At 35.1% G+C, this 22,742-nt stretch overlaps 1 protein-coding gene across 2 annotated transcripts in view; it reads right to left on the bottom strand.

The window, feature by feature from the left end:
* The window catches only part of VPS13B (vacuolar protein sorting 13 homolog B), a 475,565-nt gene that overhangs the window by 136,454 nt on the left and 316,369 nt on the right, over positions 1-22,742 (bottom strand). For both annotated transcript variants that reach the window (XM_074145995.1, XM_074145994.1), the window contains exons 31-32: positions 22,235-22,361; positions 20,374-20,517 (exon numbers count right to left, since the gene is read on the bottom strand). In XM_074145995.1, the coding sequence (XP_074002096.1) occupies positions 20,374-20,517; positions 22,235-22,361 (271 nt within the window). The remainder of the gene's footprint in view (positions 1-20,373; positions 20,518-22,234; positions 22,362-22,742) is intronic.

Here is a 22,742-nt window from a genome sequence, read left to right as displayed (position 1 = left end):
CTTACAAAGGTGCTGCAGAACATAGATTTTCAGATTTAGATGACACTGATTCAGATGCCACTCTTTTACTAACATCTAATGAATAAAGAATTATGATCATAGATTGGATTTTTTTTTTAGTTTAAAACATTATAAAAATTATTAAGCTATAATATGACTATATCTAATCCTGCTTAGCATACAACTGGTTGTAAATAGCCCAAGGATACTATTGCAGCACAGATTCATGTGAATTCATTTGAGAGGAAACAGTAAACACCACTTAACTCTGTCCAATAAAATAATCTGGACCCCTGGAATATCTTTGCATCCATTTGATTTTATATATACAGAAGGCTATTCTCTTTTTATGTTTAAACTCACTACCAATAAAAAGAAAATTTATTCATACAAGTATTCTTGTTCGTACTGTTTTAAGTATGAAAAGCTCTTGAATATGTACTAGAACAGGCAAATGAGTTTTTGAGAAAATACCCATATTTGTTTCCTACCAAAATCTGGCACGAGTTAGTGCAGTCTCAGATGATGCAGCACTACCTGAATTTGAAAACAGACTACCGCTGGCCAGAAAAACTGAAAAAGTAGGAAGGCAGATAATACGATTAACAGCAGTACACTCTCAAAAATTATGCCTAAGCATAATTAAGCTTAAGCAACAATGTCATACTAAACTGAAGTTCTGGCCTTCAGAAAATCAATTAAGGAGCTTATTTATCCCTAGTTGACCACCCAGTCCATACAAGCCACACAAGTGGCCAAACAGTGTCTACTGCCAGCTATTGAATAACAGCTTTCCCTCACTGGCAACACCTGTTTTGGTTTCTCACCATCCATTTCCTGATTTTCACAAAACAGATAAAAAGTTAATTAACATTAAGGCTTCTATTCTACTTTTTAATTTGGCTGAACACACAAGATATTACATATTATTTGAGGAAGACTGACATACACAGTGATCGTACTAGCTTTAATTACTTCTAAAACCAGGTTAAAATGCCTGAAAAGGACTGTTCCTCGTGAAGGAATGCCAAAAAAAAAAAAGAGGTTCCTTCCTGCAAAGAAAACAGGGAACTTCAAAATGAAAATTGCTCACTGCGCACTGACTACAACTTCAATTAACTCTTTACTGGCTTCAACTATCCTTTCTGCTTTTATTCCTCAGCTTTCCCTTTAAGAAAAAAACATATTATTTTACTTTAAAATGAAGAGCATTACAGAATCCATGTGTTTATAATTACTGTCAAGAATCAAGTTTTCCGCACTACCAAGCAGGTGATGTTCCACATGGGGAAGAAATTGTAACTGGTGCTGTCTCAAGGTAACGTTGCCACAGCATCAAACTCTACTGTATACAAGCGTTAGATGACTCAAAGGAGAAGATTAGTCAAGATCAAAGAATGCAGAACCCTCAGTCATACATCGTGTGACCTAACACTCAAACTTTCGTCTCCTCATCAGGCGATTAAGCAAATCATCACTATGACACATTCAATGTCCACAGTGTGAGAAAGTCCAAGCACGTGTTCTCTCACACTTCTGTTTAGCGTGAGTTTGAGCCACTGCGTTGTCTTTATTGATTTTGTCCTGTCTACATTTCAACAACCAACTATACTTGCTATTTATGGCATAACTATAATAGTTCTTACACGGTTTCTGTTTTTCTAATCCTTTTTTTTTCAAAATGAACCAGTATGATTTCTTGCATGCGTTCTATAATTTAAAGAACGGCTTGAATTTTGGACTTGTTTCATAGCAATATTTTTATTATCTCTGTAATGAATACTTCAGATTCTCTGGTTGATAAATTAAATGATCTGAATTGGCAAAGTTTTAAAATTAACTTTACATACCATTTAGTTATTAATAGTTTTGATAAAAAAGTACAATAATATTTAAGTTACTGATAATAAAAATAATATCCACAGGTTATGTTCAAAATATTGCTAGGCAGAGTATGTAATTAAGAGATTGGACAGAACACTTATGTCTTTTAGGGTAGTATGAGACAAAAGAAACGTATTTCATAGAGCAAAGACAAGACGGTCTGGTTCAGATAACCAAGTACTGTAGGCGAATTGGGGGTGGGAAGTGGACAGAACCCTAACTTGCATTTAAAACTCAGGTAAAAATTGTTCTATCCTATGAGGCTCCATCTTAAAACACTTAGAAAAATGTCAAAAGAGAAAAGAAAAAAACCCCAAACCCTGAGAGATGAATTACTATTAATGTAAACATAGAACAAAATCAACACTTTTTTTTTTTGTTTTGTTTTCTTGTTTGTCCGTTTGTTTCTTTCTTATTTTTTTGTTTTGTTTCTTTTTCCCAGAAAATAACAACAGTCCCTATGAGGTATTTTCCTATTAGCTCTGTTCCAGCATGGCAGCTTCACTACACTTTAAGAATATGGGACATCTTTAAACTTTATTAATATGAAGCTTCACAGTATTCTGATGAAATACCTGTATTTTCCCTTTCACTAACAATACAAAATATTCTTTGGAGTGTCCATGCAAGGAAGATTTGGAAGTGTGCCTATAATTCACAAACTCTTTTGCAGATTATTGTTCTGGATAAATTCCTCCCCAGCTATGTTTTATGTGAAATCTTGATATGCATGAACATTTTACCACCTTACTTCAAGTGGTCACAGAAAAAGTTAAGAAAAATGTCAGAGCAACTGGTTCTGAATCAAGCACGCTGTTTAAATGGCTATGGGATACAACTTCCCACTTTTTTTCAACATAATTTGTGTGCTTGGGGACATTAGAAACTAGCAGGAAAAAACAGTTTCTTCCTAACAAAATGAAATACATTTTGGATCTATAATTTCATTTTTGGTTTTACTATACTGAGAATTCTTTATCTTTTAAGTTTAATATCTATCTTATTTCATATGTTTGTTTATATTTCTGAACTACCTAAGTCAGAATGCTTAATGAACAGACACTTCATTGTAAAATAAAAAAAAAATTCTTAGCTTTGTACCTCCAAAGAGAGATCATAAACCCTACTTTTTCCACTTTAATTTCATCTTTGCAGAACCTGAGTGTGAAGATCTCTTCAATACAGCTGTTTAGGTTGCAAGAATCAGGTTGGAACGCTAATTTTTTTCTAGTAATTCTGGGACAGAAGTTAAAGTCACATATATTTATAGCAAAACAGATTTTCCTTTGTTTCCTTATTCTTAATTTTCCTTTTTAATCAGATTGATATGAAATGCCATCCCTCCTTATCAAATTTAGTGAGCTTTAACGTTACGGAAACCATTCTCTTACAAATTCATGTAGGGTGTACAAGGCATGCTCTGGATTTAAAGCACACTGAAGTGGCTTCGCACAATGAAGGCATAAAACATCTCTTAATGTCAATGACACAAATTAGGGCTACTTTGGAGATTTAGTTGTGGCGTGTGCTTAGAACTACAACTCCCTGCAATCCTTCCCATCTGAGAAAATGTTTCTCTGGAAATACTCCTTTATTTCCAAAGCCATAAAATAAACACAGTGAGAATAAACAAGCCTAATTTTAAGCTAGCCTTTGTCAAGCTGCTTGAGAACCTCTGCCAAACTGCTTCAAATCTAAATAATCAAAATTTTTTTTACTTTCTCTTTACCTTGTTTCTTAGGGCTCTTTCTTAAACTTTACACTTTGTAACCTAATTAGAAGTTTTATAATACCTCATGTTTAAAAGCATTAAACATACACTCATGAAAAGAAAAAAAAAAAGGAAGCTACATTTACTGATTATTCATGCAAAAATGCAGCCCACACATCCCAGGTAATAAGCTTGCTGCTAACAATTTTATTAAACATATTAACCAGCTTCAATAAATTAGTGATTCTCCAATTACTGTAGAGCTGTAACCCACCAGAAAGTATCTCTTAGCCCAGGATATCAAAGATATGGTACTATGTGCTGTGTGATCTGCTATTCCCTGAAATGAAAATTTGAAGCTTTAAAACATGGGCCAAAACTGAGCAGATATGCAAGATCTGATCGATAATTGTGCAAACCACAAGAAAGACAAAATTCTCTGAGAAGTATTTTATCAGTTCACATTTCAATACCTATTGTTTCTGGGACATTACTGTTACCATACACTAAAAGTTTGCTCTGCTTCTAGTCATTGCAACAAATTTCAAATGCATAATGAAAAATGTCTTTAAAACCTCAGGAAGCTATCTTCACACAACATTACCTTTTTTATGTGCCAACACACTTTCTCATATCAAGACATACCTAAATTCCTCCGATCCATATAAAATACAGAAACCAAGACTGTTCTGGCTCTCTAACACTGATTACCTTCGACTTCAGGAATCAAAAGACAAAAGATAAACAGCTTCTTCAAAAGAAACTTGTAAACGAGGATGCCAACTTCTCCAAGTTTCAACATACTAAAAATACTTCCAATTACACAAGCTTTCCATAAGGATACTAACCAGTCAACGCAACATCTGTGCAACATGTGCATCTGCCACTTCACACTTTGGCTGTCTGGCTTCTTAAGTAGTATTATCTGGAACTTGTTTTACCAGTTTTCTGATTGTTATTATTTTTAAACAAAATACAAATGGAAAACAAAGTTATGTTTGTTTTCAACAAAAATATGGTACTATTTGATTTTTTTTTTCATTCTCCACAGAAGTAATACATTGATAACCTTGACTGAAGTGTAGTTAAATTGCTCTTCACTCAAGGCTTTGCTCTGTTAAAGTACCATAGGCAAGAGAGACTCCTATAAACTCCATTAGCTATCATTCCTTCAAATTTTATGTGATACAATTGTAACAGCACTTCTGTACATACCTCCTGCTGATCATGTTCTTGACGTTACAGTGAAGTTATAGCAACAACAGAAAGTTGATGAGATTGCCATAAGCAGAAATAAACTATAAGAGAACATAAAGTGGTGCTACTGGGTCAGACCAAAGGTCCTTCTGGACTCCTGTTCTTTGACAGCAGCCATAAGTGGGTGCTTAGGGAAAAAAGTACAAATAAAGTAAGCACAGAGAAATACTTTTTCAGAATACTCTTCCAGACTTCCTGAGCCAGCATATTACAGGGTACTATAACTTACCAGAAATGCTTTCTTAAGCCTAATCTGAAGTGATAAAGAATGACTTAGATCTTCTCCAGATACTACTGCAATATCTCTAATGTGACAAATAAGTATATCGTTTGATTCAACCAGGCTAGAAAGGAATCAGCTGCTACAGATGAGTTTTCTAGGCCTTCTCCCTTTTGGAGACCACTCTGTTAACAATTAGTTTGCCGTAATGAGTGTGTTGCCTATTACGCACTGAAGCGTTTGCTGATTTTGTTTGGGTGTCTGAGCAGATAGGAGCTGTACTTCCCCTAGCCTTCCCCATTACTGGAATGATTACAAGTAACATTCTGCTCACTATGAAATATCCGATCTTTACATTAGTGAGACTCCAAAAATAATTTTTGTTGTAAAAGAACAAAACGCCAAAGTTGAAACAACTTTTGCTTCTTCCTCCTCGCCCCAGTATTAAAATCATTTATTCAGGAAGCTGGTGGGTTGTCTTTGCAATTTATCAGAACATGGGGGTTAGCCTTATGGAACATGTCACATCTGATGGTGGGGTTTACTCAAAGTGATTGGCAAAGAGCCAGGTCTAGAAGCAAAATATCATCTGGCAGGCTGACGAACACTGCTGGGGCCAGTGCTTGGGTAGCCAAGACGGAGTGCTCAAAACCAAATACCTAGAAGAAGGTATTACAAAAGCAGAAAACATTAACCAGCAGGTCGTACCTTGAATTTCTGAAAGAAAACAAAGATCTGCCCACACCAGGTTTCCCTCGTTTTTGCTCAACACTGCCCCCAGGTGAATGACAGCTTCTGTCCATTGGCTATTGGCTCTGACTGCAAATTATGCTTGAAATACATATCAGTTGTGAATAAAAATTCCAACCAGACACTTCAGTCCCAGGTCATTCTTTGTGTGACCATTTAGCAGTACATCTGAGTCCATCCTTCACCACCTGAATTATTAAATACAGTTTCTCCTCAACTTCAACAAGAAGTTTTTTTCATGTGTTTTGGGGGAAGAAATATTTTTTTAAGCATTAAATTTGTGCAGGATCTACTGTATTCTAATAGCTAGCAACATGTAGATATAATAACAGCAAGTACATTGAAGAATTTTGGAAGCCTTGATCATTGCTCAGGGAGAAATTATAGAAAGCCAGAAAGTGGCAGGGGAGGTCTGAGTGGGATCCACAACAGGGACAATCTTTTGGTTTCTACTTCTACCGTGAGCAAATATTTCCATATTTGCAACAACTGATTGTTGAGTGCTGCATTCATCACTGCAATTAAAAACTTGTGGATAAGAATGATGGATGCAAAAGACGATTAATTTGGCTATGATTCTTTCAAGACATAGCTTATGCTTGTTTTTTATTACTCTATTAGATACCTATCTAAATTTCAGATTGTATGGGATAGCTATGGACTTATAGCCTACTGAAGTGTGCATTTGGGCTAACAAAAAATAAACAAACCAGACTATGTAACCTGACAAACGGGGATGGAGGGGATAGGGAGAAATACACCAGTAGAAGACAGAAAATGGGTTAAGGCTTCAGATCACATCCTCTGGAAAATACCTCAGAAATTTAACTTGCCATGAATTTTAAAAGCAAGCATTTTATGTTCACTAGTGCAACTGATTTCTCTCCTAGAGCCACAATCCTCACAGAGATTTTGTAAAGAAAAAGTAAGCATTTGAAAGAAACTTTTAAGTTCTTTGGGGAAGATACAAAATAACTGCACTTTGTATTCATAATTGTCTCCAATGTAGATAGTTATTAGACAAGAACATTCTCTAGAGTAAATCTAAGCAAAATTATTATTTGTTTAGAAATGAATACTTTCCCAACGTCTAGCCTTACCCTGAAGCTTACGGAGGAGTACTTTGTACAAAAAATAGTTGGTAATGATCTCAATGGCCATATTTGATTGAGGAATAAAAGATTTACTGTCTTGCAGTAAGAAACGTTATCCATGCATGCCTACATGGACAGCAGCAGACCAAGATGAGTGTTGGTTTGTATTTCATTTCTTTTTCAAAGAGGAGTTCTTGTATTTTCCTCTTCTAAATGCTAGTATGACAAATAGATGCTCTCTTGCCAAAAATCTCCAGGTGGTAAGTGATAGACACCAGGAAATGGATTTGCCAGACTCAGAAATAAACTCCTTGAGAACTCACCTGTTGTATCACTAATCAGCAGTAAAACTAGTTATCATTTATATTGGAAAGACTTTTACCAGAATATTAAAAATTCTTTTAAGAATGAGGAAATATGGTCCTTTATTAATATTGCACCTATAATCTTAGGGGCATCACTGAATGAAATCAGGACATTAACTGCACTTCACTCTCATATTTGTATTGCTTTTCCTAGCACTTCCATTTCTGTTCTCCATGTGCAGGTATTATATCTTCTTCTTGTAAGAATTTGGCATATATTAATTCTAAAAAAGTGAATAATTATGAAAAGGCAGCAACATTCTTTGCCCCTCAGGTAATTTATCAAACACCACATATGTGTCCATACTTTAAACCTGTCAAGCAGATCAAAGCAATATTCTTTGCAATAATAGACTATACTTTATGAAGAAGTCAGTACAATAGGTCTACTGTACATCAAAGATGAATTTATAAAAGAGTCTAAAGCTAGGGCTTATAATAAGTAAAAACACAGCACTAGAGACCTGGCATGAAACTCTTTACAGAATATTAAACCACTTAAAGAAAAAAAATTACCCATAAATCATCACTTCTTTATTATTTTTGTCTACACTAATCTTTACAACATTGCCCTATAAACCACCAAATACAGTCCATTTGGAAATCACACCTTTAAATTTTAAACAAGGGGTTGCTACTTTGATGACTGTCTATACTTATGTAACCAAAGCATAAAACAGAAAACCACAATGTATTTTATCTTTGAGGCAGGAGACAATTATTTAATCCTTCTATTTACCAAGAACTTCCAGTGGAATCAAGCTTCCTAACTAAGATTAATGATGTTTATAGTTGCTCAACAATCCTCAGGATTTGATCTACTCAAATATTTGGAAGAGAGTGAAGTTTTTTCACATTTTAAACGCTGTTTCTTTTTCCCAATTTCCCCCATTCTTCTTCAATACACATCAAAAACATTTTTCCAATGAGATTCAAAGCCAGTATATAACCGATGTATTTTCTCTTTATTCTTCCAGCTTTAAAATATAGTTAGCTATTTCAAATATGGTTTCCAGATAAAAGGGAAAAGAGGTAACAGACTGCCACCTCTGACACTTGGACATTAACAGCAATTATTGAATTTTTGAAGTTATAGATTGCTATTTTAAAACAAGAAATAAGGTGCATTTTTTTAGCTTGGAAAGAATTACTTATTGGAAAAGTTTATGAATGACTATAGTGGATTCTCTATCACTAAATTATTTTATTATTTTTAGAAAAAATATTTATGGAACAATCATTTGAAAAACTAATTAAAAATCTCCCACCTAAAGATGAATTAATTGAAAGAAATCTTACAGTCTGAGGTAATTCCAATCACAGTGATCTCCACTGTCATCTTAATCAAAGATATCTATACAACTCTGAATTATCAAAAATCCCGTAATGATAGAAAAGCCAGCGTACCTGTCAGCTTTGCTTCCGATGTTAGACAACTTTCCAAAGGACATCCTCTTTACTTGCCCAAATCAGTTTTAATGCCATTTCTTTCAGCCTTAACACTACTTGTCTCGTACAGGCTAATCATATGGCTTATTTGTCTGAAATTGCTCCCCTATCTATTTTCCAATTTGATACTTCATTTAATTTCATTTTGGCAATTCATGTGTTTTAATTAAAGCTTGCTAAATCTCTTAACTAAGTTCATAAATCAGTAAAAATTCCAGTCATTAGTTCTACCTTAAATAGTGACTAAAATCAAACAAATCCAGTATCACTACCAATCCTTCAAAACCCACCTGATGCCTCCAACAAGCACCATGTGATGATTAGATAATCCCTTAATGAAGTTAGATTCACTGCGATTGATGAAACAGTGTCATTCAATGTGCCCAGGCTTGGAAAAAATTAAGAGCAAGTGGACCAGCTTAAGTTATTGAATTAATTATTGGTTATTTATTGAATCGGCACCTGCTGTGATCTAGTATCATTCTAACCTGCAATGCTAAACTGTTGAAAGGAGAAAGTTAAGAACAGCTCTTGGCACTTGGAAGATTATAGCGGGCTAATCAGTAATTTTAACAGAACTCCAACAATCCTTATTATTCTGCTCATATAGTCATAATAAAATATTCCAGAAATTCAGCAATGCCAAAACTTCAACATTTTAATTCCACTAATAAGCAACTACAACTTACAACTACATTTTGATCTTATGTTCATGGCACACGTACAGAATTCTATTTCTAATGTAACGTTCTGATAAAAACTAAAAACTGTCAGTACTATGTTTTTTAGCCTTACTAAATAATTTTTTTATGTCAGTAGAATCAGAGATTAATCCATCTAGTTGAATTCACATGGAGAAGAAAAAACATTTTCTGAGAAGTCATAGTCTTACTAACTGATTAACTGCAGTTTACTGGACTAAGGTATGTCTGTGGGTTTTGAGACCCATATACAGACTGTTCCCAATTACAAACAGATATTAAGTAATACCCATGTTTTTAAAAGCAGGAACAAACAGTATGGTCACTCATGCTAGAAAAGTTTTGCTGACTAAAATAAAACATAATTTCAGGATGTTACCTCTGCTGTATTTCCATATTTCAGAGAGTCTTTAAAAAACAGGGCCTACATTTTTTGGTGAAGGTTTGTGTTTTTTAACAGGTTTGTGAAGTTATTGGTAGCAACGTGAAGTTATTAGGCACAGAAAGACTTGCAATTTTCCGTTTGCATGCTTTTTAAGGGGAGAAAATGGATTTGTTGGTCCTACTTTGCACCAAAGAGGATCTGCATTTGAAATATCATTAATATAGCAATATACATTACTAGAATATAATTGCCCTAACTGAAGCAGTAATACAGCTAATTTCTCTCCCCATTTGCTCCAAGTACCAGTGCACTTTATCAAGAGTTAAGATAAACCTCAGATAATCTACACCAGTAGCTTCTAGTTGTGTTTTCAAACCCTGGAAGATTATAAAAATATCTATTATTAAAGACAGACATACTCTAAATTACAGATATATACTGACTCTCACAAAGGATTGTAAAGTACTTAGAACATGCACAAGGCATGTTTTATATTTTACCTAGCACATATCACCAAGGATTAAAACATAGTTAATTTATATCCAGAGTGAGATCCAGACAGAAACTGTTAAAAGTATTCTGTGCTGAAAACTTATCCACTGTAAAACTGCTGATTTGTACTCATTTGCCACAAGTCAACAAGAATACAGGGAAAAGGCAACTACTGCATTCTTCCCCTTCTCTTCAGAGAAAGAACATCACTGCTCACAGCCAGACCTGTAATGACATTACCGTAAGTTATTTATTCCTACAGAAATAAGATGCACATGTGCTTTTTCTGTGTCAGACTGAATGCTAAGTGGATTATTGCCTTTCCAACACTTGAACCTAAAGTTCTTAATTTTATTTGAAACCCAGCTTTAGACCATCATGCTGCCACAGGAGGCTGGGGGAGGAAAAGCACAAATACAAATTTCCTATTTGCCTAAAACCTTAAAAAAACTGCCACGATTGCTTCCCTGACTCCAAAGGTCAAATGTTTATTAACACATCAAAACAGGCAGCTGCAAACTCAGGGTATTTCCAGTCTTAGTTATTTGATTGCTTAAAAGCCTATCCATAAGTTTATCATAATCAAGTCTGGATTATTATAATAATTTATAATCTGAAATTTTACACTTCAAATTCATATATGTACATAAAGTCCTGGGCTAAAGGCAGAGATCCAAAAAAATCTATTTACTATAACCACGATATTTTAAAAAGATAAATCACTTGTATCCCATTAGATTGTTTCTAGATTTTTACTACTAATACATTTAAAAAAAATTTAGTTATATAGTTTTAAGATTTTTCGATTTAATTTAGAAACAGAAATGACTGTTTCTCAATGCCATGTCCACTACTAAATCAACCCCCACACTTGGGAGAACCCCAAGTTTCTCTATAAAACATTAATTATGTTGGATAAACAGCAGAGATGAGTGTGCATTTATGTAAACTTTATATAGAAAATCGGTTCTATTTTCAGGTGTGTGAGACACATGTGTAATATCCATGGTACCTAATGCAAAACATCAAAAGAAAAAATGTTTTCCTTCCAGTGACTGGTGTCAAGCAGGTCATATACCTTTATAGTACTAAACATCTGTTGGGCGTGAATTAACTTCAGTGGCATAGGTTTTCTTAATGAGCGATGTGCCAAAATTGTGATACAATGTGGATAGCCACCTGCTTTCAATCAGCTTAAATCCAGTCCCTTGGTAAACTTTCCATCCCTTTTCTCAGTATATCCTCATCTACATGTTAAAAAAGGATAATGAAATATTAATTATATAACAGCGAGAATTTAACTTCAAATACTGCGGACAGGAATATTTAGGAATGTCACAGTTTTGTTACTGCAATTTTATTTATTTTTAAATACACTAAACTTGCTTGCATAAAGGATATTTCATTCTTTTTTCCTTTAAAAACAAAGAACAAACAAGCTCTTCAACTCCTGCTGTTGAAGAGCTACAAAAGGCTCTTGAACTCACCCATTAAAAGATTGCTTTCTTTCCAACAAACCAGATTAAAAACTTAAGAAAAACCTCTCTAAGCATGAGCCCCAGTCAGGTGCAACAGAGGGAAAAGGTACTGAGAAACATGATGGTTCTCTGAAGTTTGTTCACAGATGAGGCCTCAGGGACCAATGAATAAATAAATCAGCAGTAGGCTCTCTTCTCGCAAGTAGTTATATTATTTGTGAGAAGTAATTACAAGATAATTGTAATTCTGGGAAGTATTATTAAAAGATAATTTGTTAACTACTGATAATTTCTCACTGTTTATCCAGGGTAAAATAAACTAAACAAAACATAGAATGCAATCCATGTTTCTAAGTTACAGTGAAAATGTTATAAATTTAACTCAAAACTGAAAAGTCCTTAACTTACAAAAAAATAAAAATAAAAAGCAATCTAAAAAATAAACCACCTTGAAAATTCAGCATGGAAACAGGAACAGCTGTATTATTACTAAGAAGGTTAATTTTAGAGGGGAGAGAAAAAGAGGAGGAATAGCCATATTGTCAGCTGAGTTGAACTTCAACTGAAATTTTGAAATGTTGGGGTTTCAAGTTTTAAAGACTTAAAATTTGGGACAGTGACTTAAGAGCAAGACATGAAAAATCAGAACTGTACGAGGCAACAAGCTCACTACAGGTAAGTGTGTCTGATTTCAAACCAGCTCCCCATTTTGATGGGTTCCCTCATCAGACTTGGAATATCGTCTACAGAGAGTACATTGTAAGATTGCGGCTTTAGGTAATTAAGAGAAAAAGTCTGTTCTGCAGATAAAAGATTCCCACTATTGATAAGCAACATGCTAGCTGGGAACAAGAGCTCAATTCAGCATGTGTCTAGTCGACTAAGTTTCCATGGAATAAGGAAGAAGGTCCTCACCTAGATAAATAATTGATCAATTAATCTAGATGACTCAACTAAGAGTACAAGGCCAAGTTAACGATTCATAGTTATCAGTGTATTCTCATAGTGATGTATGCTGATCACATTAAATATATTCATAAATGGAAAAAAGAATTAAGAACAAGGTGAGAATTTTTTCTAAGTATATTAACTTATTCAGGAGCCAAGTGTGAAGAACTGAAGACCCTAGAATGCTGAATGACAGGGCAATAAAATAGCAGATTAAATATAATACAAGTAAATGTAAAGTGGTGCAAGCAGGAAAAAAGAACCATAAAAGGAATATAAAAAGATGGCCTCCAAGTCGATTATTGTCACCTGAAACCAAGTTCTTAACCTTATTACATCCAGTTCTATGAAAGGGTCAGGTAGAAGAAAAAAAACAAAAAAGATCAGTAGCAGACATAAAACCCCAATTCTCTTATCAAGAATTACAGGAAAGGGAGATGGAATAAAAGGGAAAACATCACTGCGCCAACATATAAATCCATGTGTGCCTGTCTGTATCTTTAATAGTGGGTGCAATTCTGGTCTGGACCATGCCCCACTTATTCCTTAAAAATGGACACCGTAAAACTGAAAAAGAGCCAGAACAGCTTAACAAAAATAACTAATAGAACAAAACAGTCTGTAGGAAACAATCCTAGTTGAAAAAACCACTAGGAATCTTCAACCTGGAAGAGGTACTGAAAACAGGGTATGATCTGAGCATGTGAGATAAAATGATAAAATGGCCCAGAGATGTTGGCTAAGATTATTTTTTTCCTAAGATAAGAACTTGATGCAAGATAAACAAAAAGAAATAAAAAAAAAAGGGGCGGGGGAGAAGAGGTGGTGTATTATTCCCACTGCATATAGTTACCTGTGGAACTCCTTCCCACAGGTTATTGCAGATGATGAAAGTTTAGATGAATTTCAAATGCAACTGGACAAATCCGTGAGAAAAAAACACTGAAGATTATCAAATACATAGACATCACCACTACCTCTGCAAGTGCCTGAGCTGCAAATACTACATTATAGGTGGGAAAATATTGTCGGGATACATAATTAATGTATCTGTTCTAACACTGTTTTCAAGTCATATGCTAATGTAGGGCTAAATAAATGAGCCTCAGTTTAAGCCACTAGGGCCATTTCTGTATCATGTGTCTCACATATCACCTACATTTATGTAGTCATGTCAATCATGTTTATCTAGTAACGAGTCCAAAATATTAATTCCTTTCTACATTCTGTGCAGTAAGCTCAAAAATATCGATGAATTTGTCATTCATCGTACAGGAAGTACTTGTGAAAATTTTGGGTATTTACAAAAAAAGAAAGACCAAGCTAGAAATATATAACGGTGTTTTTTAGACTTACCAAAAAAACCCCCCAAAATTCAAAGATAATATGGTACTGAAGCAATAAGTATGACATCCCTTCCAAAAGATGATCCAGGAAAAAAACAAAAGATTTTGAACAAAAGCAAATCTGCCAGTGAAACTATCAACCACTGAAGAAAATTTTCAGATGTTTCTTCACTTTTAGCTTTTCAAGTTAAGGAAAAAAACCTGCAGAAGGTACCATGATATTCTGAAGAATTTTTCTTCCTGTGTGAGAAACTGGACATCTTCAAATAATTTCCAAAGACACAAAGCTGCATTTATCCTTGATGTTATTATTTAATTTCCAACATAGCAACTTTGCACAATGAAAAAACTGGAGGACTGCATATGAAAATCATGAGTGAGTCAGGTCAAAAATACTGGAAGTTAAGACACTTATGAGTGGATTTCTGGAACAAAGTAGACTGTAGGAGATCAAGAAGAAAGAGTGGAGTCAGGAAACTGAGGAAAAAAAAGTTGTATTAGCTGTATGACTTAAGGGTGGGATTTTCTTTCCTGTGGAATACTGGACAGAATACATACATAGATCAAAGAGCATCCCAATCTCTGCCTTTCTTAATGATGTAGTTCATCCCTGCCCCCTTAAAATATGTTTTTTATTTTGTTAAAAAAATATAAATATTTGACCTGCTTGAAAACACTGGTTTCAAAAGTAGTCATGTGTTATTCTTTATACATGGTTGTTTTTAAAGTAGACAATATGATGATTACTTGATATTAATGAATAACAAAACTAATTACTGCTGGTAATTCACATGCCCCAGGCAGTCTTAATATAGTCTTTATCTAATAAAGAGAGATTTACCTGCTTAATGATTTTTAGGCTTCAGAGAATGTAATTCACTGATTTTTGCCATTTTAACTAAGTGTTGCTTATTTTTTTGAAATCCAGGGCAGGTGAATAGAATTTACTGAACTAAAAATCACATAAATAAGAAACTGATAGGTGGCTGTTATGATCAGCTAGAGATTTTAACATTAGAACCATTTCAATCATAAAACCACAGCCAGCAGGTATTCTCCTGATATGAAAAATCAGTGAAAAGACCTCAGCTCAACATCTTTCTGTCATGTCCCTTAGCAGTGTTCTACACCAAATGAGATTTTTCCTAACATTCAAACTTGAATAATGTTTCCTTTCATTTTTAATTATATAACTCCTTGTATATCTCTATAATTCTTTGTACAACTCTAGATGAGTCTACTTCAGCCTTGATGTTTGCACTTCTCAAATATTTGTGGCTTCACAGCTCCATAACATTCATCTTGCAGCCAAGGTGTGTGCATTTGACTCTTATGACCCACTCCCTGGCCCATAAATCATACCCAGAATCCCCAAAATATTTTGTTGTCTTTCTTTGGAATACTGGTTAGCTTCAAAGGGCTGCTTGCTGGAAGAGCTGTCATCAGCCCTCATAGCTGGCACCCTCAAGTGCTCACCTTGCTGGAGAAAGAATCAGCAGAGAGGCCTACAGAAAAAATGCTAGAGAGAAGCAGAAAAAGACACAAGCTTTAAATATTCATAGTTTTTACTTGGACATTTGCTGCAAGCAGTAGAAACTATTGGCTCTGAAAAAAATGCAAAGCATTGCTAAGTATCAAAGAAGATGAACAGAGCTAAGTGACAAAGCTCCTGACTAACATGCTTTGCCCTTCCTCAGAATCCACAAAGCAGACATCTATCAGATTAGTTTCTATGATAAAATGGCTTGATCTGTGGACAAGGGTAGAGCAGTGGATGTCATTTACCTCAATTTGTCAAGGATTTTAGCACTTCTACAATATTCTTGTATCCAAGTTTGGACATTACACAGGAGAACTGCCAGATGGATAAAAAGTTAGTTGAATGATTGAGCTCAGAGGCTACTGATTAATGGGAAGCAGTGAATATGTGCAAGGGCAGGGCTGCTATCCACTGGGACATAGACAGGGTAGATGAATGAGCCAAACAAGAAAAAGAAGGATGTCAAATGAGGAGAAATATGAAGTCCTGTACCTAGGAAGAAAGAACCTCAACAATGATACAAGCTGGTTGCAAAGCAGTCCTAGTGGACATAAGCCAGTGATGCTGCTGGGTAGCAAAGGTGGCCAACAGCATCTTGGACTATATTGCCAGAAGCATGGTCAGTAGATTGAGGGAAGTGACTATTGCCCTTTACCCAGCACTCGTGAGATCACATGTGGAATACTGTGTCCAGTTTTGGGCCTCACAGAGTAAGAAAAATATCAACTGAGTTCAACAGAGGGCAACCAAGATAGCTCCAAAATCAAGACAGCAATATTAGATGATGAAAAGTTTAATCATATGGCATCCATGGGCATGTGTACAACTACCTGGACCTGCAGTCCATAGAGAAGATGGTGCCAGACTCTTCTCAGAGATGCCCGGTGATAGGATGAGAAGCAATGGACACAAGTGGGAATACAAGAAACTTCAATTACATATTAGGATTAATTATTTTTTTAACAATTTGGGTGGTCAACTAGGCTGCCCAGAGATTTGTGTTAATTTCTGTCTTTTGGGGTATTCAAGACTTGACTGAAGCCCTAGAGCAACCCGATCTAATTAGGCCTGCTGTGAGCAGGGGCCTGGACTATATGAACTCTGTAGGTCCTTCCCAGCCTAAATTATTCCACGATTCTATCCTACACCTTAAGGTTTGTATGCTAAAAAGCAAATCTATTGTAATTATACACATGCATAACTATGTTTGAACAGATGCTAACAGGAAACAATACGATGAAATGAATATTCAATTCATCACTACTGACTTTTCCTTGAAATAAGACCTCATACTGTAAAAATAGCTTCCCGACAACAGGTTAAACGCCACATTTTTAAATGTGGTTGAACAGCTTGACTGCAGGAAAGATACATGATCGAGACTGTCATCTTAATTAGTAATAATGGGAGTGCCTAAAGAAAAGCCAAGCAAATACACTCATTGCCTTAAGTCACTGTCATACAAAATTCCATTCATAATCTGAGTTCCAATCTAACTTTCCTTTAGTCTCGAAACCATGGTGCTCTAAAGTCCCTTCCAACCTTAAATTTTTCTTTTCACTACATCTGAACAATTATGCTCTGTATTCTATATGCTGGATTTTTTTTTTTTTCTTTAAAAAGACTAAATCCCTATGAGCAGTGTAGAATTTTTCATCAGCTGGACACCTTCAGAAACAAAATTTTTGCAACTTTCACTAGTTCATGGTCAGATGTATAAAAATCCAAATGCATTTCTATGAGTTCTTTCAATATTTCATCTGCAGTGTCTTTAAAGTGGCACCAATGCATTAAAAAACATGAAGAATTTACCATTCTTGTTCTCTTCCTACTTTTAGGTAACTCTTGAATCCTACAGCTTTTGTTACAGTTCATTTTTCAGTATTGAAGTACACTTTTTGACAGATGCTCAACAAAATCTTTGATAAGAATCTATCTCAATCTTTTCATTATTCTAGCAGCAAAAAGGACCATCAATAAACCAAATTTCATTTATGGTCGGGTATCTCAAGAAATTCAAGGCATTCCTTTGTCCCCTTTCCTATTCAGAGAGTGCCCGTTTGCACTGTTTCTACATATTTCTGTTTATTGCGTGGTTGCTCATTCATTCATGAGTCCCTGAAGAGAAGAATCGTATGTGTGTAGGTTCTGAATACCCTTGAAAATAATTGAACAAGTAATTAATGCTAACAGTTCAGTGGTATAAATTCATGTACAAATACCAAAATAATATTTATTCAACAATGTGTAAAAATGTCCCTTCTACAAAAAAACGTTTTATTCTTTTCAACTTCAAGAAAAGCCCTGCCATGTTATCTTGAGGCAGGTTCCATACATTCTGATTTGGAAATGCAAACTTTCTTGGTTTCTCCATTTCCTGTTATACATTCCCATGGGGATAAGAAATATTGGAGAAAATCCTCAAATGCTACAAACCAGAAGCTCTAAATCTGCAAAGCGAACAGGCACTGTGGGGAAAAAAAATCTTCAAGCTATTTTCTATGAATTGTCTTGCTGAGTAAGACTGTGTTGAATGCAAATGCAAGAGGAACACTGAGGCATGGGAAAGAGAGCACAGGTTCTGTGTATCATTATGACCTGCATAATAGCCTAGATAATTTGCAATATTTTAGGAAAGCCTTTGGAGGATGGATAACTGCAGCTCAATTTTTCAGCTAAATTCAGCTCAAAAAAAATTTTTTTTTTTTTCTCTTAAAATATCAGACAGCACATATCCAAAGGTGTTCAAGGAACTGGCCAGTGTGACTGCTGGGATACTCCTTATATGTGAAAGGACGTGTTGTCTGGGAGACACTTTGATGTCTGGAAAATAGTCAATGTCACGCCCATCTTCAAGAAAAGCAAGGAGGAGGAGCCAGGGAACCTAATGAAATTATGTTTTGATTCTTGCAATGAAATACTTAGCAGGCGTGAAGTATGAATAGCCATGTGCAGGCTCCAGACTACACTGAGATGAAAACAGCAGCATACCAGCATACAATGTGTATTATGTTTCACTCTGCTGACTAAAGGAGAAACATGAGGATAATAGCAAATGTGCATATATTAGAGGGTGAGGTAGCTTCATATAGGCATGTGAGACTACAGAACACTGAAGAAAGAAGTGGACAAAAAGTAACTGACTATTGGATTTTACATTTTCAGTATAGTGAATCAAGATATAGTTCAAACAACACCACCTTCAAACCAGAAATACTCCCATTACTCATTACAGGAGACCTCAATAACGCAAGGGAGATATCAATGAAGAACAAATTGGTATCTTGTGATGTAGTCAACAAAAAGCTTTCTGAAATTATGAAGTAAATTGCTTTTAAGTTTGTACAATCCACATCAGTCATGCAGCACTTCTGCACAGTACCAACTTTAAATTAAAATTCTTGGCACCCATTCAAATCTTTTGATTCTATCCATTCCACTGACAATGGGAAAACAGTGCTCCACAAATTGTTTATTGAAGATATTCCTATATATACTTATTTATAATGATTATCTCCAAAAGAGGCCCTGTTCTGCAAAGTATCCAAGGAAAGGAAAGATACACTGCATTTCTTTTCTACATCTTTCATGTTTCGACATGGTAATGAAACAATGCCCTTATTTCCCTCTATCCTTGGGAAGGGATAAAGGAGGCAGGAGGATGATGTGATGCCTAGATTAGCAGGATACAAACAACTTCTGGGTTTTGACAGGGTGAGAAGAGAGGAATATAAGCAGTTTGGCTGCTCTGGAACATTCCCCATTTCCACCCAGCCTCACATGCACGCTGAATCTGTGAGATTCAGAAAAGGGAGGAAAAAGTTTCTTCAGCTCTCCCATTAGCTAGATTCTTGGAAAGGAAGAGTTGATTGTGTCTTGCTCTTTATCTCTCTCCCTAACTCTTGTTCTTATTTGTGAAGATTTCCTCAATGAATCCAAAACCATTCCAGTGGAATTTGTACCTTGTCACATATCATCTTCTACTGTCTTTAAAAGATGCTGTCAGCCTGACTAGATTCCTGGTTTTGAAGATAAGAAATACATATTTTTTCTTATGGCAAAGTTTTCACTTTCTTTTCTCCTAACCTTTTTTGTACCAGCCCAGAAGTTTAATAATTAAAACTTAAAAGTCTGTCACAGTTAGTGATTGGCCTTTAATGCAGACTGAGGTACCAACTTTCAAAAATAAAGAAGAATGACAAATTCATGAGATCGTAGCTGAACACTGTACAAGTCGAGAAAAAAGGAAAGATTAGTTGTGAAGATGAAGGACCCTTCATGATGTACCCATCACCATTCTTACTGGAAAAGTATAAGAATATTCAGAGGTGGGTTGAATCTTAGGGACCTGAGTGAAGAGAGTTAATGTGAGTAGTGGTTACCAGGCACAGTGAAACTTTTATAATTTACTCGCTTTAGTGAAGCACACAGTAGAAAGTAGGTGAACTCATAAGAAGATGCCAAAGCTTCAATAAAAGTTAAAATTAAATGCCAAAACAACCTCAAAAAACTACTTTATTGTTTACATAAGATGCTGCATAAGACTGCACCTTAGTCTAATTTATTGAACAATATTCTTGTTAAAATAACACATCCTATTGTTAGAAAAAAAGTAGAATGCATTTTAAAGCTGACCAAGAAGCAATAATACACATATTTCATTTACCTATATAATTTTGTCTAGATGATGCAAACACCTGATCAGAGTTACAGAACTCTAAAAAACACAGCTGCAAACCAGGGAAAAACCTACCTCAGTGGTGCTACTGGAAGGTTCCAGTCCAACCATATTGGCTTGTACCAGCTGCTGAAGAAGTTGTACTTGAGCCACATTGAGGAAGAAATCCAGGTTTGTTGTCACATTCACCTCCAAAGAATGACCACACACCAAAATTTCCTGAGGAAAAATTAAGGGAAAATACTAGCTAACAGCTACTGGCGAAATAATTTTCAGCTTCTATTGAACTGTACTGTGATTCTCTTCTGTAGTCAATGCTTCAATATATATAGTATTAATTAGGTCTTTTCAGGAGAAAGTGGTGTCTCAGCCTTCTAAAAAAGGATGTGGCTTATTCTTTGCTCTGCATTCAACATCATAACTATTAAGACAAATTTTGCAAGAAAAGCATCTTGTGTGTAAGGTCTTGCTTCCATCTCTTGGTAGTATCAAACAGTAGACTGTCAGATTTTGTTTTTAATTTTCTGGCAGTGACTACAATTCTCCTTTCCTTCCAAGAAAAGGATGTACTTTGTTTCTTTTAAACATAAACTCTTCTTGATTTATAATGAAATCTTGTGTTGGAACTCACTGATAACCAACGTAATTGATTTCTCTTTGCCTGTAAACCATTGTTTAATACCTTGGCAGAGCTAGCTGGATGGCCACTGTTTTACTGGTATTATCCAGCACAAAAAAAGCTCTTCACCACTGCTGGCAAGTGGTAAAGAGACGAAAACCAGAACCAATGCAGAAGGGTTGTTTAGTAAGTAAAAGTACTGCCCCTTCTCATGAGAAGGTTGTACAATGTTCAAGCTCTTCACAGTCTAAACTAGACCTTTCCCTTCATCAGTGAATGTCACCCAGGGAATAGGTAACAGGAAGAATGTAAGCACAGAAAACACTGAAATTCTTGAACATGAACATTAGTAAAGCTCAGAGATATTTTTTTTTTCAATTGAGTAACCTCTATGCATCCTAGCCAGCCCCTAAGCTTTCTACTTCTTTTTTACATTAAATAATTTTTACATCTGCCCTTGTGATGACACTTCACACAAAATATGAATTTTCATTTTTTCTTTCTATATCAATTCATTATTATTTTCCAACCATGTACACCTATTGCACATTGCAATACACACCTAATACTCTTTATGCTCCTGTACCAGCTTTGCTATTCCCAGGAGGTAGCTGTTACAAGAAATACTCCTTGTTGGCTGACAAAAACTTTCTGATATTTCCCCTACATAAAGTGTTTTAAATTCTTGGGCTACAAATCAATGCCAAAAAGGAAGACAATACCTTTTGTGTGTAACATTCTTCACAGACTAATCATTAACAAGCTGACCCACAGACTGGTAAAAGTGATTGTTAAATTTGTAATACCTTGAAATACCCGCAGTAATGGTTGGGAAGTGGATGCTTTGTGGAAATTTGTGGGCTTGAAAATCTGACTAGAAGAACTCGGCTCAACTTTCTTCTTATAGATAATGTACAGATTGCATTTTCAGGCTTCTTTATGAGAAGCTTGTGAATACAATGTTTTGTAATGTTGTACTATAACACCTCTTCTCAACACCTTTCCATCACAAATCGTTGAAAAATATTGCTGGAAATCATTAAAGAATTCTTATTTTCTGAAGTGCAAACAGGCTTATCTACCTCTGGCCTTTAATATCAAATCTTATACACAATTTTTTTTGTCCAGCAGAGAAAGAGAATTTCAGCTAGTAATTAAGACTACCTCTTTTTTTTATTTTATTTTTCTTTCCCCCAGTGGGCAATCTCTATACTTGAAAACACCTAGACACTTAAAATGGTGGAACAGTAAAATATTAAGAATTAAAATATCAACATATTAAAAGTTATGCTATTTCTGTTCACATTTTGTACTAACCTCTGGGTGTAAATTCTCTGCAGCATCAATTTTTGTAAAAATAATTGCAGGAGCTGCAGTTATTCGAACTGTGAAATCTGTTAAAATTGGAGTTAAAATTGCTCTCCTCTCCTGTTGACGCCTTATGCTAAAAAAAAAAAAAATACAAAACAAGAAAAAAGAAAAGATTAAATCACATTATAAATTGTTGAGCAGCAAAACCTCATATTCTTCTTTAAATCCAGCATGTATCACAAAACTGCTTTAATACCAGCTTGCATTTGACTGCTACCTGAATAAGCATTAAACATCATCGTTATACACCATGTTGTTTCCAGTCCTAAAGGCAGACTTCTACCTTCTTTTCACAGAAAAAGTACGTCAAAATATTCGAGTCTTCAACCCATCTCCAGGTAGACAAGCTTGACATTTGACATTGCTTCTACTGTGTAATGAACTATACAAAACCATTTGACCAAAGATACAAAACTTTATTAACAGTATTTTTCAAACTTGCCTGTGGATGCCC

This window comes from Numenius arquata, chromosome 3 (genome assembly GCF_964106895.1).
Source record: "Numenius arquata chromosome 3, bNumArq3.hap1.1, whole genome shotgun sequence".
NCBI classification, from domain to species: domain Eukaryota; kingdom Metazoa; phylum Chordata; class Aves; order Charadriiformes; family Scolopacidae; genus Numenius; species Numenius arquata.
Note: the sequence above shows the minus strand (reverse complement) of the source record. Positions and strands in the feature narration are given on the sequence as shown.